Source organism: Theropithecus gelada, chromosome 18 (assembly GCF_003255815.1).
Source record: "Theropithecus gelada isolate Dixy chromosome 18, Tgel_1.0, whole genome shotgun sequence".
Lineage (NCBI taxonomy): Eukaryota > Metazoa > Chordata > Mammalia > Primates > Cercopithecidae > Theropithecus > Theropithecus gelada.
The window spans coordinates 5,343,819-5,362,912 of NC_037686.1; the positions used below are offsets into that span (position 1 = coordinate 5,343,819).

Genomic DNA, 19,094 nt, shown 5'->3' on the forward strand with positions numbered 1-19,094 from the left:
AAAGTCATTGCTAGGCTAGTTTTTCAATTTCAAGTGTTCTAGTATTTACTGTAACAATACCCTGGACAGTATTTTTATCAACAATATATTCTTTTTCTCCTTCTAAAAAGGACTAGGTGTTTTTGATTTCTCTAAATCCTTTTTGTAATGAAAATCAGCACTAGGCATTTATGAAACCCCCTTCCTCCATGCCCTCAGGGTTAGCTCTATCTTAACTGGGCCCAGCACATCCTCCAGCATTTATGCTGCTCCTATTTGTTTGTTCTGCGGCGCCATGCCCTCTAACCCATCCTCCATTACTGCTGTGTCTCTTCCTTACATTTTTTCCCTGACCTGAATCCTGTAAATAGCTACTCATTGGTATGGAGTGCAAGGTCATCCAATTCATCCTCTTATCTCCCTTGCTTCTTCTCCCATCTCACTCCCCTCTGATTATAACACACTTCTCATTCTCAGATCAGGCTAAACTACTCAGTCCTCCCCGTCCTCATGGAGCCAACCTGTCTCTCTCATTTTTTATTCCTTGCCAGCCACATACCTAACCTCCCTGGCAACATATTCCACATCACACAGATGCTCTGAACAACAGCCATCTGTCAAGATTCAGCTACTCGGCCCCAGGGTTACCTCCTCTCTGAAGTCTTAGCTGGCTCTTCCCTGTACTGACCACTCCTTGGTCAGGCCACTGGATCCCATCCTCATCCCTACTTACTACAGGACACTAGATTCCACGTAGCTCTCTTTCCCATCTACATTGCCAGCCCCTGGAGAAGAGAGTCCATAGCAGCTTGCTCCATATCCCCAATGCTCAAAGGCTCCTTGTGTGGAGAAGAGAATGGGATGTCTAGGAAGGTAGTGTTAATGGACTGAACATCTTTCCTTGAACTTACAGACAGTGAGATAAACAAAAGGGTTGCTGCTGCTTGAGAAAAAGAAAACGTGCTTTATGCTTCATAACCTTGAACTACTAAACCGTAACCATTTCTATGCCAACAACCATAATTTATGAGAAACTTTTTAAAACAAAAATGCCTGATTATCTCCTGTCTTTCTTAAAAACATTTCTTTTGTAGAGATGGGTCTGTGTTGGGCCTCTCTATGTTGTCCAGGCTGATCTTGAACTCCTGGGCTCAAGCAATCCTCCGGCCTCAGCCTCCTCAGTACAGGTACCCACAACCATGCCTAGGTTGGGACTACAGGCATATAACCAAGCTCAGCTATGTTGTTTGTTTGTTTGTTTTTGTTTTTTAATTTTCTTTTTTGTAAAGACGGGGTCTTGCTACATTGCCCAGGCTGGTCTCAAACTCCTGGCTTCAAGTGATCCTCCCACCTTTGCCTCCCAAAGTGCTGGGACGGTCTTTCGTTAATAATCGTCATCACTCTCTGGTTTCAGTTCCACATTCGAGGTGCCCTGCATTTGAAATTGATCACTGCTGTGCTTTTACGAAGGGTCATGTCAGTATTGGTGAATGTGCTCCTTCAATTTGCCAGAGGCACTGTGCATCCTGTCTCTAATACCCACTCTGAAGGCTGAGGCAGGGGGATCGCTTCAGCCTCGGAAGGTCAAGACTGCAGTGAGCTACAATTGCACCACTGTACTCTAGCCTGGGCAACAGAGTGAGACCCTGTCTCAAGAAAAGAATAAATAAATAAAAGAAAGAAAATAAAACTTTTCCGTATCTTATTAATGAAAAAACTTTGAATCCATGAACAGACATTAAAATTCTCTCCTAGGTGCTAGTTTACTGGCTGGAATGATGGAATTTGTGTTCTTCTGGGCCATCTCAGGATTTAAATAATTTTATGTGACAGAGCTGATGTGCTGATCAATAAAAAGACAACAATCATTTACATTGAGAGTTTAATGCCATTTCAAGAATCTACATGAACCAAGCTGAGTGTTTGTAGGGAAATCAATACACGACCACCTTACTTAGTGAAGTGCATAAACGAAGTTCAACTGAATTTTCAACATCAATGAATATGGATTAAAGAAAAAAATCAAATCAATTGAAAAAAATGGGTTTTGGAAATCACACAATGACAGTATTTTTGAATACACAATACTGTGCAAAATCCAGGAAAGCAAACAGATGTTCGCTTCCATTTCCCTCCTCCTTCTAGTATTTATCTTATCATTTGGGAAAAGCTTTCTTGTATTGCAGTTTGATTACATGTGCATTTTGCAGATTTCCAGATGTGTTCAAATGTTTTAATTTACATTATGGCTTTATATTTAGGTCCATATGATTCCCTAATCAGAGTTCTTATTTGTCTAAACATTACATGAAATTGAGAATTTTAATATGCCCTATTTAGTTAGAGGGTACTATACATATTTTTTCCCCAACCTAGTCTTTCTCGCTATATTGGTCTTCCATCTATTCTACAGATAATCAGTCCAATTATGTTGTCCGATATAATGAATCTCTTGAAGACAACATTCACTTTTCTGCAAAAAAAAAAGATATATATATATATATATGTATTTTCGACAGGCAAGGTTGAAATAATTTCCTCTCTCAAATGTGTGCCAACACAATTTACCCATTTAAGATAGGCATCCTTCCAATAAAGATGATGTCTATAGCAGGTTTCCCCATAATGCTTATGGAATGATGTCCCATAAGGATTGATCATGATTCTAAGATTACAGATGTGAATAATGAACATGGATGTATTTATTAATTTCAAGATGCTAACAGGGGAAGAAGGTATTAGGGACTGGAGGCAAAGTGCTTCTGGCAAATTCAAGGAGCATATTCACCAATGCTGATATGACCCTTCTTAAAAGCACAGCAGTGCTGAACTTGTAAACCAGGATGTTATGACAACTAGAAAAGAGGGTGAGGCAACATGAAGTGATGAAATGATGTAAGGTCTACAGAGAAAGTTATGTATTTTGGACTCTGACAAGAATTTGGATATGTATTTTTACAGACATTAGAATAGGAAGCCTGAGGACACCAAGAACTACTAGTAAGGTCTCAAAGTCTCCGAAAAACATCTAGACATGTGTAAAAGTAAGCAACAATAAAATAATGTCTTAGTGAGGCATATGTTAGAAAAAAGAACAGTAGTTTGGAGTGTGCCCAGCACCTTGTAAAGACCAGGGAAGAGGGCTGGGAAAGCGGTGCAGGCAGATCGCCCAAAGAGCAATTATTTTAAAACTTAGTCTTGGCCAGGCATGGTGGCTCATGCCAGTAATCCCAGCACTTCGGGAGGCCAAGATGGGTGGATCACCTAGGGTCAGGAGTTCAAGACTAGCCTGGCCAACATGATGAAACCCTGTCTCTACTAAAAATACAAAAATTAGCCGGGCGCAGTAGCACACGCCTGTAATTCCAGCTACTTGGGAGGCTGAGACAGAAGAAATCGCTTGAACCTGGGAGGCAGAGGCTGCAGTGAGCTGAGATCAGGCTACTGCATTCTAGCCTGAGCGACAGAGTGAGACTCCATCTCAAAAACAAACCAGTCAACACAACTTGGACAGATCTATACAAAGATGCAAATGAAAGTCCAACAGAAAGCGTTTGAAAGTAAGACGCAAGTACAGAAAATGTGCAAAAGGTATCCATATAAGAACAAAGTACCATGGAATAACGGGCTGTTTTTGAAAAATGATTAAGCTTTCAGCTTCCTTCGGTTTGGAGGCATTGAAGCTGAGTGAATTCTAACTATTCACATGATCATGATGCTTTCTGCAGTAAAACATCGAGTCCTTTCCCAATGACTCTTTATTGCTGAGTCTGAGTAACTGTTAAGTGGATCAGAAACAAATGACGCTCCCAAGGCCATGGTCAGAGCATACATTTTCATTTAATAAATTTCAGCTTTTAAAGTCAACAAAGACTGACCCATGGCCATGGGTACACTTGAGTCTTGGATAGCATCTAATGCATGCCTTGGGTCCATCAGATTAGTGCAACCTCTCAGCGCCACCCACAGGCATCAACCCAGAGGGCCTGGGCAATGTCAAGCACATCACTTGAAATGTAGCAGTTAACACGATCTCCAATTTGGAATAGAGCTTTTATATATTTCGCAGTATTCTCACAAACTGCATCTATGAACAGCAAGCATCATTAAACTTTATATGAGCTACTGTGTTGCATTATTCTATAGTAAAAACTAAAAATTCTTTAAAAAATTTTGGAGATTTTTAAAATAAAAATTTCTGTGACTCTTCCCTAATCTGACTTCACTAAAAACTAATACTATTTTGGTTTTATTTATGACTTTATGAATTGAGACCTCCATATATATTTTACTGAACAGAAGGAAATCTAACTGATTGCCTTATGATACTGCAGTGAAAACACAATCAAATACAGCCAGGTTTAAAAAGATTAATGAAATCAAATTCTACAAAAGGAACATGAAAATAAACCCTAAAATGTCTTGTCAATGTAAATGTTTCTTCCAAGTACTCTATTCAAAGTAACAGATGACTCCGAAGGGAATCTATTCTGATAATACAAAGGTAAAACATTTAAATCCCCTCTGAATCAAGTAGAAATTTCACCTATGTAGATTAATGAGCTTATGACAAGTCGATACTTCAGAGTTACTCAGGTATTCTTTTGCTCTGTCTTGGAAATAATAAATTTATTTTATTCAGTCACTGTAAAAGTTACACTTTATAATTGCTTAGCTATATAAATCATCATGGGATAAGACACGGGCCTAGATGTTGGTAATTAACTCAAATCTGTTCAAATAAAGACTTCACAATGTTCTTTCCAATCATCTGTTTTTGTTTTGTTTTGTTTTTTTTTAAAAAAAACAACAACTATACATCCCATATTCTATTGAGAAATTAGCTAATTTACTAAAAATTAAATGACATAAAACCCAAAGTAAACACACAAATGAAAAAATTTAAACATCCATTCAAAGAAGAGAGCTGAGAACAAAAATGCCATCTGCCCTTGTGTAACCAAATTGCATCAGGCAGTCACCTTTTAATTTAAAACTACCTCCTCAACAGACTAGTGCTTGGTGCCTTATCTTCAAAAGAACAACCCACTTGCATCAGCATAAAACCCTTTAAACAATACTTGACCACTTTACATCAAAGCCCTTTCATTTTCCTCAGTCATTACTTTTAATTAGAACTAATAAAGATACGGATTTACATGCTGGCTGAGATTTGCAGCAAATCCCTAGAAAACACGTTGGAGGAATTAATCAACTTGATTTAGTTTTCTTCTCTCTAGAGCCGGCCCACCCCTCTGTTCCATACCTGACAGGTGCTCCTCTGCTGTGGGCAGGTTTCAGCATGACTGTCACGGTATTGTCAGTTTGATTCAGAGGTGTCTCAAGTTCATAAGCTGGCATAGAGGGTGCTGGGGGAAAAGGCATAGGATGGAGGACTCATTATTTCTGGTTGATCTTCTCAGTTTAGTTTCCACTTCCTTTTACAAAGAGCATTAAGAACATAGTGCATTTACTTTACATTGCAGCTATCAACGACCATGAGCAAACTTCGCGTATATTCCCTACACAGAAGCACAGGGACAGCTGCTAAAAGCAGCCCGTAGTGCCCTCTGTGATCTTGACTTGAAGTCTGGAGATGGTATGAGGGGGTTTGTGAGGTGTGAGTAATATTCTGTTTCTTGATTTGGATTCTGGCTAAATTAGCATAGTCGGCTTGTGAAAAATCAGCGAGTTGTACACTTACAATTGGTACACTTTTCTGTACATGTGAGTTCTCAAATAAAATATTTATGTTAAAGGCATATTTAAGAAATAATCACTGGACTTTACAGTTATTCCATCTAAGTCAAGGTTTCTCAGGTACCAGAGACCCATTGGGGATTTAAAGAGGACAGTGGGAGTCAGAGAGATTTGCTGGAATTAATTAGTGACTATCTGTGGCATCTCAGAAAAGCATGACAGTGGAAAACACATAGGAACAGAAGTAAGAAAGGCTTGGGTTTGACTTTTTGCTGTGTTTTGTTTTAACCAGCATAAGAGCTTTTATATATCTCAAAATGGGGAAACTACCCTGTATGTTTATTATCGTAATTCAAAGAGAGAACAGAGAGACAGGCAAATATAATCCTACAAATGTTAGTTCTCCTCCAGATATAAATCCTATTTCCAAGGCCAGTTCCTGGCATCTTCCTTCTCTAGACTGTTAAGTCTTATTATGATAGCAACAGAGCTCTTCAGTAATTATGGACAAGACAAATCATTACACAGAGCTGTGATGTGGGAGGGCATACCATATTTTCACAGCCCACAGGTAGACTCCTGATGAGAAAGCTAGAGGTCGTTTCTTGCAAATACAGTTTTTAAAATTGTCTTACATATACAAAAAGATTATTTTATCACAATATGGGTTACTTCTGAGTTCCAGTTATTGAATCATCTCAGCATTAAAATTTATTTCAATTCTCTTAAAAATTAACTCAAATTCATAACACAGAATTACATTTTGTATACAAGAGTGGTTCCCTCTCATACCTCCATGAAAATTTGAACCTGTAAACTATAACTGTTTTAAAACTATAAAGATCAAATACTTATTCTTGCTGAGCCATATAGGCTAATGAAAATGTAAGGTCGCTTGATTTTCAATAAAATTGTTTGAACTTGGCATGCTGAAAGTGGTCAAAACCATTGATTACAATCTGCCATGACTGTAAGTTTCCTGAGGTCTCCTCAGCCATGCTGAACCGTGAGTAAATCAAACCTCTTTCCTTTATAAGTTACTCAGTCTCGGGTATGCCTTTATTAGCAGTGTGAGAATGGACTAACACAACCATATTGATCAGAATTCTTATCTAATAAAAATAGCAAAAGTGAATTATTTTATTCAAAAAATACACTCTTTATGACAATAATCTTCGTAGAGTAACTTACATGGGAAAAATTTCTTAAAACATGCTTTGAGGTATATATATTGGCACTTATTTCATCTTTAAATCCCCATGATAAATTCATACACGAGATAATATTATCTCAATTTGTATGTAGGGGTAAATTTATTTGATTAAAATCAGAGAGGAAGTGCCTGGCAAAATCATAACTAGAACCTAGATTTTTTTAGTCCAAGTCCAGTGCTTTTTCTTCTACCAACCCATTTTCTTCAACCTGTGTCAGTTTTCAAATCTTTAATTATTCTAACTTCCCACAGACTTATTTTCTCTTTCCCAATTCTCCATACTGTTTCTATAACCTAATTCTATACAGAGTATCAAGTGTATTAAATTTCAAGTCGTTTGTGCTCATAAAATCTTACATAATGAAAAATTATCCCTTAAGTTATAATTGCTTAAAAAGAAAATTCTAAACCCTCCCTCAAAACCTAGCCAAACACTTACAATACTCTAGTTGTGAACATTCCTTTCCTTCAACTCCAAACAATAACTTTTGTTAATACAAAACAAGGAACGAGAGACAAAAGATATAAAGGTCAGGCTAAATATTATTGAACTAACCATGGCTGATAACAAGAGTTAGATCGTTTCCCTACTTCCACCCCACCTAATTCACTCTAAACAAAACAGTTAAAGCCAAAACTCAACACTTCCACACTCATACCCAAAGGGGAAAAAATATTCATGCAATTTTTTTTTATTGCTGTTGTATATCCCATACCAGATGGCAGCTTAATTTCCTCTAGTCTGAAGTACAAAGACATTTTCTGCACAGTTGAACATGCCTAGAAATATTTCTCAAATTAGGTCTTTTGTTAGATGACATAATTAAGTCTCTAAAAGCAAAAAGCTGGAGGTCCTCAGCGCCTGGTACCATCACGTATTTGCCTCTCTCTTCAGGACAGAATCTGCTTATGGTAGAGGTCCCAAGGAGGCTGATCCTTCGGAAGCAGACTCTACATGACTGTCTTTCTGCTGAGCTTCTGATGGTTCATGGTTCATTACAGAGATTTTTCCAACATCACTGCTCTGACAACTTTGGATTGAGAAGGGGATGAGAGTGTCTCAACAGAACCTTCTGCCTCATGCCCAAGTCCTCCAAGGCGCCCTGCTAAAACAATAGCCACTTTCTAACACATGAGATCTCAAGCTCCCAAATGAGAAATATTTGTAGTACCTCATTTAATGCCATGAGTCTGAGCTTCAGGCATTCAAGGGTATTCCTTTGGATACAATGTTAGTGTGGGCGAGCTTGGCATACTTGACAATGGGAAAGAAAAAGGACAAAAATGTTACTTCTGATAAAAGACACAACTCACGAATGTAGAGTACCTGATATTTTCGTGGTGAACTGGTTTGTTGCTGGAGGCCCAAAACCCTTAGCTGTGCTAGCCCGGATGGTAAAGGAGTATGTGGTCCCCGGATACAGTCCAAAAAACAGAAAATGGGTTTCGTTTCCCAGCTTTGAAACTCTTCCACTCTGATTGGATAAATCTATTTCTGGGTCAAAGGAACTGACTGCTTTGTAGGTGATCTGCAAAAGAATGAGAAAGTGATAAAATATTTGGAGCAGATGGACTCAGATTGCATCTTTATCCAATAAACCCTTCTGATGTATGCACTGTCAGACACTTCATGATAAGCTCCTACTCAGACTCTTGAAATCCTGAATCCAGTGAAGGGATGAAGAAACTCCGCCAAAGCTGTTGAGTTATTACTTTTATAGACAGGGGAACTTAAGCCAGTAGATTAGAACATACAGGATGAGCGCAGGGTTAAGCTAATGCTTTGAAGTTGTTTGCTTTCAAAATGTCATTTTGTAAAACTACATTACAATTGGTTTCGAACAAAATAAGAAAATATACAACTAGCTCAAACAGATATGATACTGACAAGGATAAGGCCTCATCTTTAATCTAGTGGCCATAATTTGATTTAGGATTATTATCTGTTGGGAACAAGGGCACTGAAGTGTTTTCATCAACGCAGGCAAGGACATCTGCTCCAATGGCTGGAATCCTAGACAGATACTGGTCACTCCTGATGCTACACATAGAGTGATCATTATGGGCCATATTCATTTCTTTCCTTTAGAGCAATGTCTTCCAACAGAACTTTCTGAAATGATGGAAATGCAGCCACTAGCCACATCTGGCTACTGAGCATTTGAAATGTGGTCAGTGACACTGAGGAACTAAAAATTTTAGTTAAAATTTGTATTTAAATTGCCATGTGTGATTAGTAGCTGCCATATGAGACAATGCAGTTCTAGAAGTTTTCATGATATTAGCTACATAACAGATATTCAAAGTATGTTGGATAAGTCCGAAGTGTTTGAAAATAAATGTAACATAGGTGCCTTTAAATCTTGCTCTTTCAAATGATATTTTAAAGAATTTCACCGTGAGTAGTTCATCATCTATTCAAGAACATGCACTTTAGTGGTGATTACTAACTTCCACTGGTTGTAATGACATAATTTTAAAATGTGGCATATTCTAAAGTTTTAAATTGCAAAACTGAGCACTTTTCTTGCTTTTAAATAGGTAAACTTACTTGTAATTTATGTGCATGAACACTAAAACTGTTATTATACGAAGTGATAATTGACATTCTTTTTCCTTATATTTATACCATGTCATTACAATTAAGAAGACCTCTCTGAAAGAATATTTAGATTGAATCAACTAAGCTTTAGCAAGAAAAATGTTTGCTGTATATATTAATCACTGCAGTGCATGACACTATTGGAGTCACGCACAGTATCTGTTATTAACCCTCTAACAGACTTCCTCTACAAGGTTAAGGAAGTCAAGAAGACATAAGGCCAAATCTGCCCCTGGCAGCTAAGCGAGGGATGTCAGCGACGTATCTGCTGTGTGATTACTTGGTCCTCCACTCAGACACCTCCAGGGAACTCGGCAGTTTGGAGGAGACAGATCTAAACCTCTATTATGACTGCATAATTGCTTCCCAATGTTTCCCACTAATTCACCCGTACATTTAAAACATATTCATTGAGCCCCTCTCATGTGCCAAGCACTGTGTTTTGAGCTGGGGTGTTGCATGGTGCCTCAGGAATCGTACCTTCCCTGAAGGAGGTATCAGTCTGGTAGGGGAAGGGGAGAAGCGATCCAACAATTATGACAGAGTATAATTAAAATGAGGACTGACGCTGCCTACTGAGGCTAGCTTAGTGTTCTCGTTCCTTTTATTGCCTGTCTATAAACCTTAATGAAACATAAATGCATATGAGAGAAAGACCAAACTCCTTAGTTTTGTGTTTCAGACCTGCTCCCACCTTCTCCAAACCTACTTCTGAATCTGTGATACTACACAATTATATTCCCTTCTGTTCTGGTCACAGGATAAAGACTGCCCTGCAAACACTAATGGGGCTTTTCTGACACTGCTTCTGCCCATAAACTTTCACTTCCCTGGAACATGAGACAGTTAGCTCTGTTTCCATGTTCTCTACCTATTCAGATTCATTTACTCTATTCAAACATTGATTGAACACTGACGCTCTGCAAGCACCACAGCCAGCAGGTAAACACACGCCCTGTTTCAGATAACGGAGAATCTGGACAGGGTGGGATGGAGCTGGGGAGACATACAGTAAGTAAATGAATACTTTCAAAACACCAAGTTCCATGGAAGAAACGAACAAGGTGCTAAAATAAGGAGAATTGTCGGGCGAGAGAGGTTATTACACAGCCACTTAGAGTGGCAGGGGAAGGGCCCACTGAGATGTCAGTTAAGCTGAAGAGACTTGAACTTAGGGAAGGAGTCAGTCATGCTGAGAGTTTGGGGAAGAACAGCAGGAACTAAGGCAGCGAAGCAGGAGTGAGTGGGCACAGTATATGAACAGAAAGGAGGTCAGTGTGGTTCCTTGGGGGCTGGAGAAGCAGGCAGGACCATACTGTACAGTGCTTTGTACCCCAAGATAAGAAGTTTGGATACATACAACAGGAAGCCCTTGAACATGTTTAGGCATGAAAATAAAATGATCTAATTTCCCTTTAAAGAGTTCACTTTGACTGTGGGTGGAAGGTTGATTTGATTGCGGGGGCACAATTGAGGTAGTGGGGAGGGCACTAGGAAGTACAGCAGAGTCCAGGGCCTAGAGCTATAGCACAAGGGAGAGAATACAGGCGCTTGGAATAAGGTGGGGCTGGTACAGGCAGCAAGAGATGAAAAGAACTGGCATCTTTTAGAGACAAAATGGACAGAACTCAGTGAAGGACTGGATATAAGAAAAAGAGGACGGAATAAAGGATAGGTTCCATGTTTTGGGCTTGATCAAAAGAGGTACCGAAAAGAATGGAACATATGGGGAGAAATTTACAGACACAGGTGGACATGTTAAGTTGGAAATGCCCACGGCAGTCAGGTGGACACACATGTATGACATGAAGCTGAGATTTGAGAGGACTGGGCTGGAGTGAAGACTGGGGGTGACGAGCATTGAGATGATATTCAATTCTGGAATGGAGGCGGTCACTAGCAAAGGAAGTTTAGAAAAAAAAGAAGGGAGCCTGGTACCACACCCTAATGAATGTAGGTATTTGATACAGGATACAGGAGGAGAAGCCAACAGAAGAGTCAGAAATGCAGGAAGAGAGCCAAAGGAGAGAAAGCTGTCACAGAAACGAAATGAAAAAAAGCAGAGAGAGAAAGGGAGAGGGAGCGAGGGTGGCAGGGAGGGAAGGAGGGAGGGAGGGTTGGTTTCCAGAGATGAGACTGGGACAAAAAAAGTACCCGTCCATGCCCAGTCCAGAGTTCCCATTCTGTGTATCTGTAAAGCCTTCCTAAACCTGGCCTAACAATCCCTAGATCCACTGAATGCCTGTGTTGTGACTGTTCATACAATTCACCGGGCAATGAATCGTGGAGTACTGTGAAATCTCTTCTTTGATCTTCAATCATGATTTAAATACGCCAGAGGAATTGGAACATTTCATGTAATTGTATCTTCCTTCTGAGGAGTGGCTGATGTCTTATCCTTTTCCCAATCCCATTGTGATCAGTAAATATTTGGCACTCAGTATCTATTTTTCTACAAATAGATAGGGAGAGCAGGTGTGTGCATGCGCTCATGTAAACACTCAGACAAGTGGGATCTTTGCTGCACCCACAAAGACTATCAAGCCAATGCTTTACTAAGGGACTTGCTGTTCCAGCAGGGCCGATGGGCTTGGACTTGCCAAAAGCCTTGTGGTTGCAAAATAACACTGAGGTTCTTAGCTGGCTTCCAGTCATAACCCTTTGACAATTTGGTAAAAATTAGACACCTTCTCTTATCTACCTCTAAAAAACACATGTATACACTAATTCACACACTCCTAAAAATTACAGATCCTCTCCCTCACCCCTAACAAACAAATATGTTGGGCATGTATACGTCCGCAAAATGTCACAAAGGTGATGGGTTTCCCCATCTCAGACCCATCCACAGAGCCCTGGAGTCTGAATATCAGAATGAGGAAAGCTCCTCGGCAGCAGGGGCACTCTAACTCCGCAACCCCACTGCCTGCCACAGAGCGGATGGCAGACATTCGCCCACCTCAGCAGCTGCTCTAAACGGCACCAAAATATACCCCCATGCTCAAACTCAAATGTCCACATGGTTTCAGCATTTACTTCTTCACTTGTTCATTCAATACACGGTTATTAAGTGCCTGTTAAGTACTTCAGTACAGCAGGAAGCTACAAGAAGGAAGTCTGGAAGCTCCTGTACTTGTACTCTGTCCCTGGCTGAAGGTCCAGGAAACTGTAATGAAGCCTCTGTAAATAATGCTACCGCTGCAGTGTTGGATGTAAGTAATTTTATGGGATGTGCCAGGTCAAAAGCAAACTGAGATCTCAGCATCATGTGTGAGGGTTAGATTTGGGTGAGATGGAGTAAACTGTTGCTTCTATTGGATGATTTCTGATTTGCAGGTAAGTGCCTGAAATCTTCCAAAATTGTCTTCCCCTTCTCTACTTAAAGCCTCAAATTCTAAACTGAGAGATTAATGGGAAACCAAAATAGAATAACATGCCATCTTTGACTTGCATGTTATAGGAGAGGGGAATCAAAATCTTCTAGTGTGAGTTGATGGTAATTTCAGCCAGCATAAAACACCATCCTCTAATTGAGGTTTAAGCAATTATTCTGAGAAAACAAAGGAATGAATAATTAAATCTGATTTCAGGGGAGCAAAGGACCTAGGATACTTCAAGGAAGAGTATAGTACTTGAATAAAATACTGAAAGATAAGCAGAGCTGCTATAGGATGAGAGCGATGGGATGGCACAGGCGGAATGAATCTAAGCAAAAGCAGGGTGTGCGATGGCTCAGAAGGCTCTTGGAGAAAAAGCACTTTCTTTTTTTTCTTTTTTTTTTTTTTTTGAGACGGAGTCTCGCTCTGTCGCCCAGGCTGGTGTGCAGTGGCGCGATCTCAGCTCACTGCAAGCTCCGCCTCCCGGGTTTACGCCATTCTCCTGCCTCAGCCTCCCGAGTAGCTGGGACTACAGGCGCCCGCCACCTCGCCCGGCTAGTTTTTTGTATTTTTTAGTAGAGACGGGGTTTCACCGTGTTAGCCAGGATGGTCTCGATCTCCTGACCTCGTGATCCACCCGTCTCGGCCTCCCAAAGTGCTGGGATTACAGGCTTGAGCCACCGCGCCCGGCCAAAGCAATTTCATATACATGGCTCACTGAGTTCCAGAAGAAAAACAGTGGGAGATGGCGTTATAAATATAGATTTGGGTTAGATCACAGAAGCCCTTGAGTATTGAAAACAAACTTCTTAACATGGCCCCTAAATTCTCATTCCCTCTACATAACCACCTATCTCAGCTGATGGTGACTAACAGTCCAGTTATCCAGGCTCAGGATATTAACGTGTCTTCAACTCTAGACTCCTGAATGTCCCAATCAGCTGGCAAATCTAGACCATTCTACTTGATTAAAGTGCCCAACCAAAACTGCACTTGATACTCTAGTCACACACTCACGTATTGAGTCCCTAAGTTTAGAACTCATTTCATCCTTTTTACAGTTGGTTGCTGATGGGGCAGTTACTTCAACAGAAAAGGAACAGTACCTTTTCTACTTCTGTCTTTTTCCAATATCTTAGACATACTAAAGCTTCTAAAAAATCCATGTGTTAGTCTCATGACCAGGTGTCTGGTATTTACTCACTAGAGATACATAAAGTTAGTAGGGTACAACGAAAATACTTGGACAAATATCCTTATACATTGGGGAGTATTACTAATAAACTTCTAGAAATAGGTTTGACATGTTATGTTTAAATTTTGATAGATTCTCCCTAATTGCCTACCAAAAAAAGACTGCAAAATGTATGTTCCCATCAATAGACTATGCATGTACACATTTCTCCACATCACTGATTAACACTTGATATTATAGAAATCTAAACTTCTGTAGCACTTGTAATATTCCATTTCTTAATCATTAGTAAGGTTGGGTAGGTACTTTACCATATGCTTACATGCTGGGTGAATTTTTTTTTTGAAGTGTCTTTGTCCATTTTCTTTCCTAATACAGTATCTGTTTTTTTCTTATTACTACATAGAGCTCTCTGTATATCACAGCCACCAGCCTGTTGACTGCTGTAAGTGCTGAAAATAATCTCTCCAAGCCTTCTGTTTGCACTCAGACCTCCTTCATGGTATCTTTCATCATTCAGAAGTTTAAAATTTTATCTAAGCAAATCTGTCGATCTTCATTTTTAATGACTGCTGCATGTTATATCAAGCTTAGAAAAATACATAATAAAAATGTCTTCCTACCTTTTTCTTCGAGGGTTCTTCTAAACTTTTGTGTTTAAATCATGAACCTGGTATTTATTTTTGTATGATGTGAGGTGGGAGTCTCATATGGCATTTTATTCTCATAATAAAATGCTGGATTTGATAACATTTATTAAATTGCACCCATTTTATATTCATTAATGAATTTGCACTACAGTTTCTACCTTGTAAAATTTTAAAAGGACATGTATCTAGCTGTTAATCGTAGTTACATTTGAAAAGTAAAATTGGGAAGCAAGGATGTTTTATTTTGAATACTTCTGCACTTAAAAGTATTCTTTCAGAGGGCAGTATTAAATTGACAACTTGACAAAATAAGAGATTTTGACAGCTATTGAGTAATGGGGTAATGATCAGACCCAGGCTGTAGGAAGATGACTGATAAAATTAAACGACTGAGGTGGAGAGGTAAGGTATGAGAAGGACTTGAGTCAGAATGAAGACAAGGAGGTCAGAGAGGCAAGGCTAGTGCTGGAAGGCTGAGAATGGAGTTAGAGGAGTGTAAAGGAGAAGGCAAGGAAGAAAACCAGAAGAATGAAGTAAGGCTGTGAACTGCTGTAACTCCTGGAAAAAACAATGCTGTCAGCCGTTTTTTATCATTAATGCTTTTGTGTATCTTTCATAATAAGCAAAGAGAGAACTGAGAATAACCTAAAGCTACAGCATATTCATTTCCAACACGGATATGGTCTGGATGTTTGTCCCCTTCAAATTTCACGTTGAAATGAGATTCCCAGTGTTGGAGGTGCTCGGGTCATGGGGGCAGATCCTTCATGAAAGGCTTCATGCCACCCTCTTGGTGATGAGTGAATTCTTGCTCTGAGTTCACAGGAGAGGGTGGCACCCCCCACTTTTCTCTTACTCCTGCTCTCGCCATGTGACGTGCCTGCTCCCCTTCAGCCTCCGCTACAATTGTAAGGTTCCTGAGACCCTTGCCCGGAGCAGATGCAGGTGCCATGCTTCTAAATGGTCTGCAGAAGCATGAGTAAAGTAAACCTCTTTTTCTTGTAAGTTACCAAGCTTCTGGCATTTCTTTACAGCCAAGCAAGAACGGCCTAATACAAACATCAACAATATTCCATCTGTGCTTTCTTCTTTCCTTCAAAAATTATCCTGCGCGCTGCCTTCCTTAAAGAAACACCCGTGTCATTGGTTACTAAACTTTTTTCCAACCATGGCAATTTATCTCATCTTCTGGTTTTTACCAGTATTCAAATGTGATTCCATGACAGAATACACTGTTGCCATGGTCCCTGTTTCTTTTGGGGCAAAGGTTTGATTTTCTTAGCATAATTTTGTCTCAGAAGTCTGTGATTCTCCAGAGAGGGACTGAGTCTGGTTCAACATGTATCTTTAGCTCCGGGAGGAAGCTGTGTGTGCCTGTTGTAAACTCTGGCATAGGCTGGGTGAATCACAGCTCACAGGTGCATCTCAGCTCAAGAAGAACTCCTCCTGAGACTCCACCTAAGATCTACCTGGAGGAAGCTGGGGACTCCCTTCCTTCCTACTTGTAGGAAACATGGGAAAGGGAGAAAGATTTGTCGGGCAGAAAGCTTGTATTTAATCACTTCAGCCTGGATCACATATTTCCCCTTTGGTCCCTAGAAAACTGAACCAATCTGTTCTACTTACACATATCTGATTTTTAAAACCCTGACTTATGACACATTCATGCATCCCCATTGTAGTAGTATTTAGATCAGTGTTCGGCTGGGTAGCCCTGGCTGCAGAATCAGAGAGATTAATGGGTTTTTCCTTTGAATTATTATTCCCATTGTTTTCATGTTGAAGTGACTTACCACACAGAGATATATCTCTTGTGGGATTAAAAAGAAAGACTCTATTAAATGTTTTCTGTCTGTCTACATAGCAACATGTGGCTTTTAGGATAGATGAACTTACGGCTTGGAAATTAAAGTTGATTTCAAAGATTATATGTTTCCGAGTTTAAAATCCTGTTACTAGGTAAGAATCCTCGAAACTGAGACCTAGTTTCAGTTTATTTTGGGGGCCAAAAATAAAAACTAAAAGATTTTCATCACTGAGAAAAAAAATATGAACTTGTTTGATTTGTTTATAACACTTAGCTCTATAAAAGCTGAGCCATGAATTTTGATAATATTCAATTCTTTTACAATGAGGCAGCCAATGAACAGCATCAATAACAGTACAAAAATCAACTTTTTTATCTTTCTTCACTTAGCTTTGAATTAATTTTGTATGTGTTTCAATACCAATTTTCAAAAATTATAAGGAAACATAAACGTGAGGCCAGTTGGGTCAGGGAAGGGGTTTCCCAGTGATCACTGTCTGACAGCTCATCTTTACAGGCTTTTGTCAGTAGTTCTGAAAGGTATTCTAGCAGAGGTTCCATAGGAGAATTTGCCACGATTTTTAGAAACTTTACAACATACAATTTTGTTGAATTTGCATTCAAATAAATGCTAGCTTAAAAAAACACAGCTGCTTGTTTCTATGACAATAGGCATAGAGAAATGATGCTCGCACAGATGTGATGATGAATGTCACCCTGTTATTGCTGTTATTTTTTTCCTTGAACAATTCATCAAATTCTTCTCTGCTATCTATCATTCAACCATTTGATATGCCTCAGTAGACAAAACTATGTCACAGAAGTCGAAAGGATGTTTTGGTAATACTAAGAAACCAAAAGACATTATTCTATTGTTAGCCCTGAGACAGTATTTATTGACTTTGCTAATTGGATAATCAGTGTCCTCCTATAATTCAGTAGCAAAATATTTAATAGCTAATCAAGAATAGAATTCTATGTTTGTCTTATAATCAATGCATGTTTCAAAATACTTATTGTTTTTAATAAAGATAATTCTTAAATGTAATGCTGTGTCTTAACATATAATAACATATAAACTGGAAAGGTCCAACTCATTGTAAAGCTAAATCCTCAAATTATATATAATTCAAAAACTTATTTTTACAATTTTCTTCTATATAACAACCATTATAACTACTGAAAACATTAAACTTCTTAAAATATATTATGTAACTATGCATTTTAAAATACTAGGTAGCCTACATTATCATGAGAATTTCTAATTAAAAATTACTAACAAACATATATACTACCTCATATAAAGTGATTACACCGTATGTTTGAGTTGGTTCTCTCCACTGAAGAAATATCTTCTCTTCAAAGGTGCTTCCTTGTATGGATTCAGTGGGAACAGCACCTGGGACTAAAGGAGGGTGGGAGGAAATAAATGTTTAAGTAATAAACAATTAAAAAGTAGATTTTTCTAGACTTGGTAGGTTTTAACCTCCTATTGAGAGAAAAGATTTTAATAGTCCACACATATACTCAAGTTTTCTTTAAAAATCTGGAACCTTAAACCATTTTAGCTACACTGTCCTGATTAAAAGAACAACTTTATCATTTTTTTCTTAAAAGCTTTAATCAATTAGACAGAGCTCAGTCCCATCTATTAAATAAACGTTTTTACTCTTCCAAAAGAAATGAGGAAGGATTTGAAGTGATGAGAATTCTCACATACTCCTTGTGGGAGTGTAAACTGGTAGAGACACATTGGAAAATTATTAATAGTATTTAGTAAAGCTGAAGATGCACAGAACATATGACCCAATGGTCCCACATGCAGGTATATTTCCTAGTAAAATTCTTGCATATACGCACCAGCAGACATATACAAAAATGTTCACAAAGCAGTGATTTTTTAAATAATAATAAATAAGAAACAAATCAAATGGTTTAATAAGTTATGTTATACAATAAAGTACTGAAAAGACTGAAAGTAAATAACAGTTATATATCACATGGATTCAAGTTATAACCATAACACTGAATGATAAAACCACGCAAAAAAATATATGAGCTACTGTACTAATATATCTATTAAAATACAAAGTAGAAGTTGATATAGACGAAATAACAATATAGTCTTTAAACATTATTTTATTTGTTAATACTATATGTGATTTGGGGGAAGTTTGATGCCATTTTTCAAAACTTAAAATACATAACACCTTCTTATAAGTTTGCAAAAATCTAACAAAAGTGAAGATGTTATTTGCCAATTTTCTATAAAATAATATTCAATATAATTAACAAATATTATTTATCCTATTATCATTTTAAATGTAGTGTTTCAGTACGCTTCATGTTATATACAATTTAGTGCACTAGTATGTCTATCTTATTTACAAAATAGCTATACTGTTTATAAATATGCATATATTTGGGGGTGCATGATCAAATTTTTTGGTGATGAAGTTAATGACCAATAACTGGGTCGGAGAGAACTCACCTGATTTCAAAACTGACTGCAAAGCTACAGATTCCATAAATACACACACACACACACACACACACATATATATATGGAAT

The 19,094-nt window shown here is 38.5% G+C and overlaps 1 protein-coding gene across 4 annotated transcripts in view; it reads right to left on the minus strand.

The window, feature by feature from the left end:
* The window catches only part of PTPRM (protein tyrosine phosphatase, receptor type M), an 840,737-nt gene that overhangs the window by 312,557 nt on the left and 509,086 nt on the right, over window positions 1-19,094 (minus strand). For all 4 annotated transcript variants that reach the window (XM_025365055.1, XM_025365057.1, XM_025365054.1 and 1 more), the window contains 3 exons: window positions 17,819-17,928; window positions 8,220-8,421; window positions 5,246-5,348 (listed from right to left, as the gene is read on the minus strand). In XM_025365055.1, coding sequence (XP_025220840.1) covers window positions 5,246-5,348; window positions 8,220-8,421; window positions 17,819-17,928 — 415 coding nt within the window. The remainder of the gene's footprint in view (window positions 1-5,245; window positions 5,349-8,219; window positions 8,422-17,818; window positions 17,929-19,094) is intronic.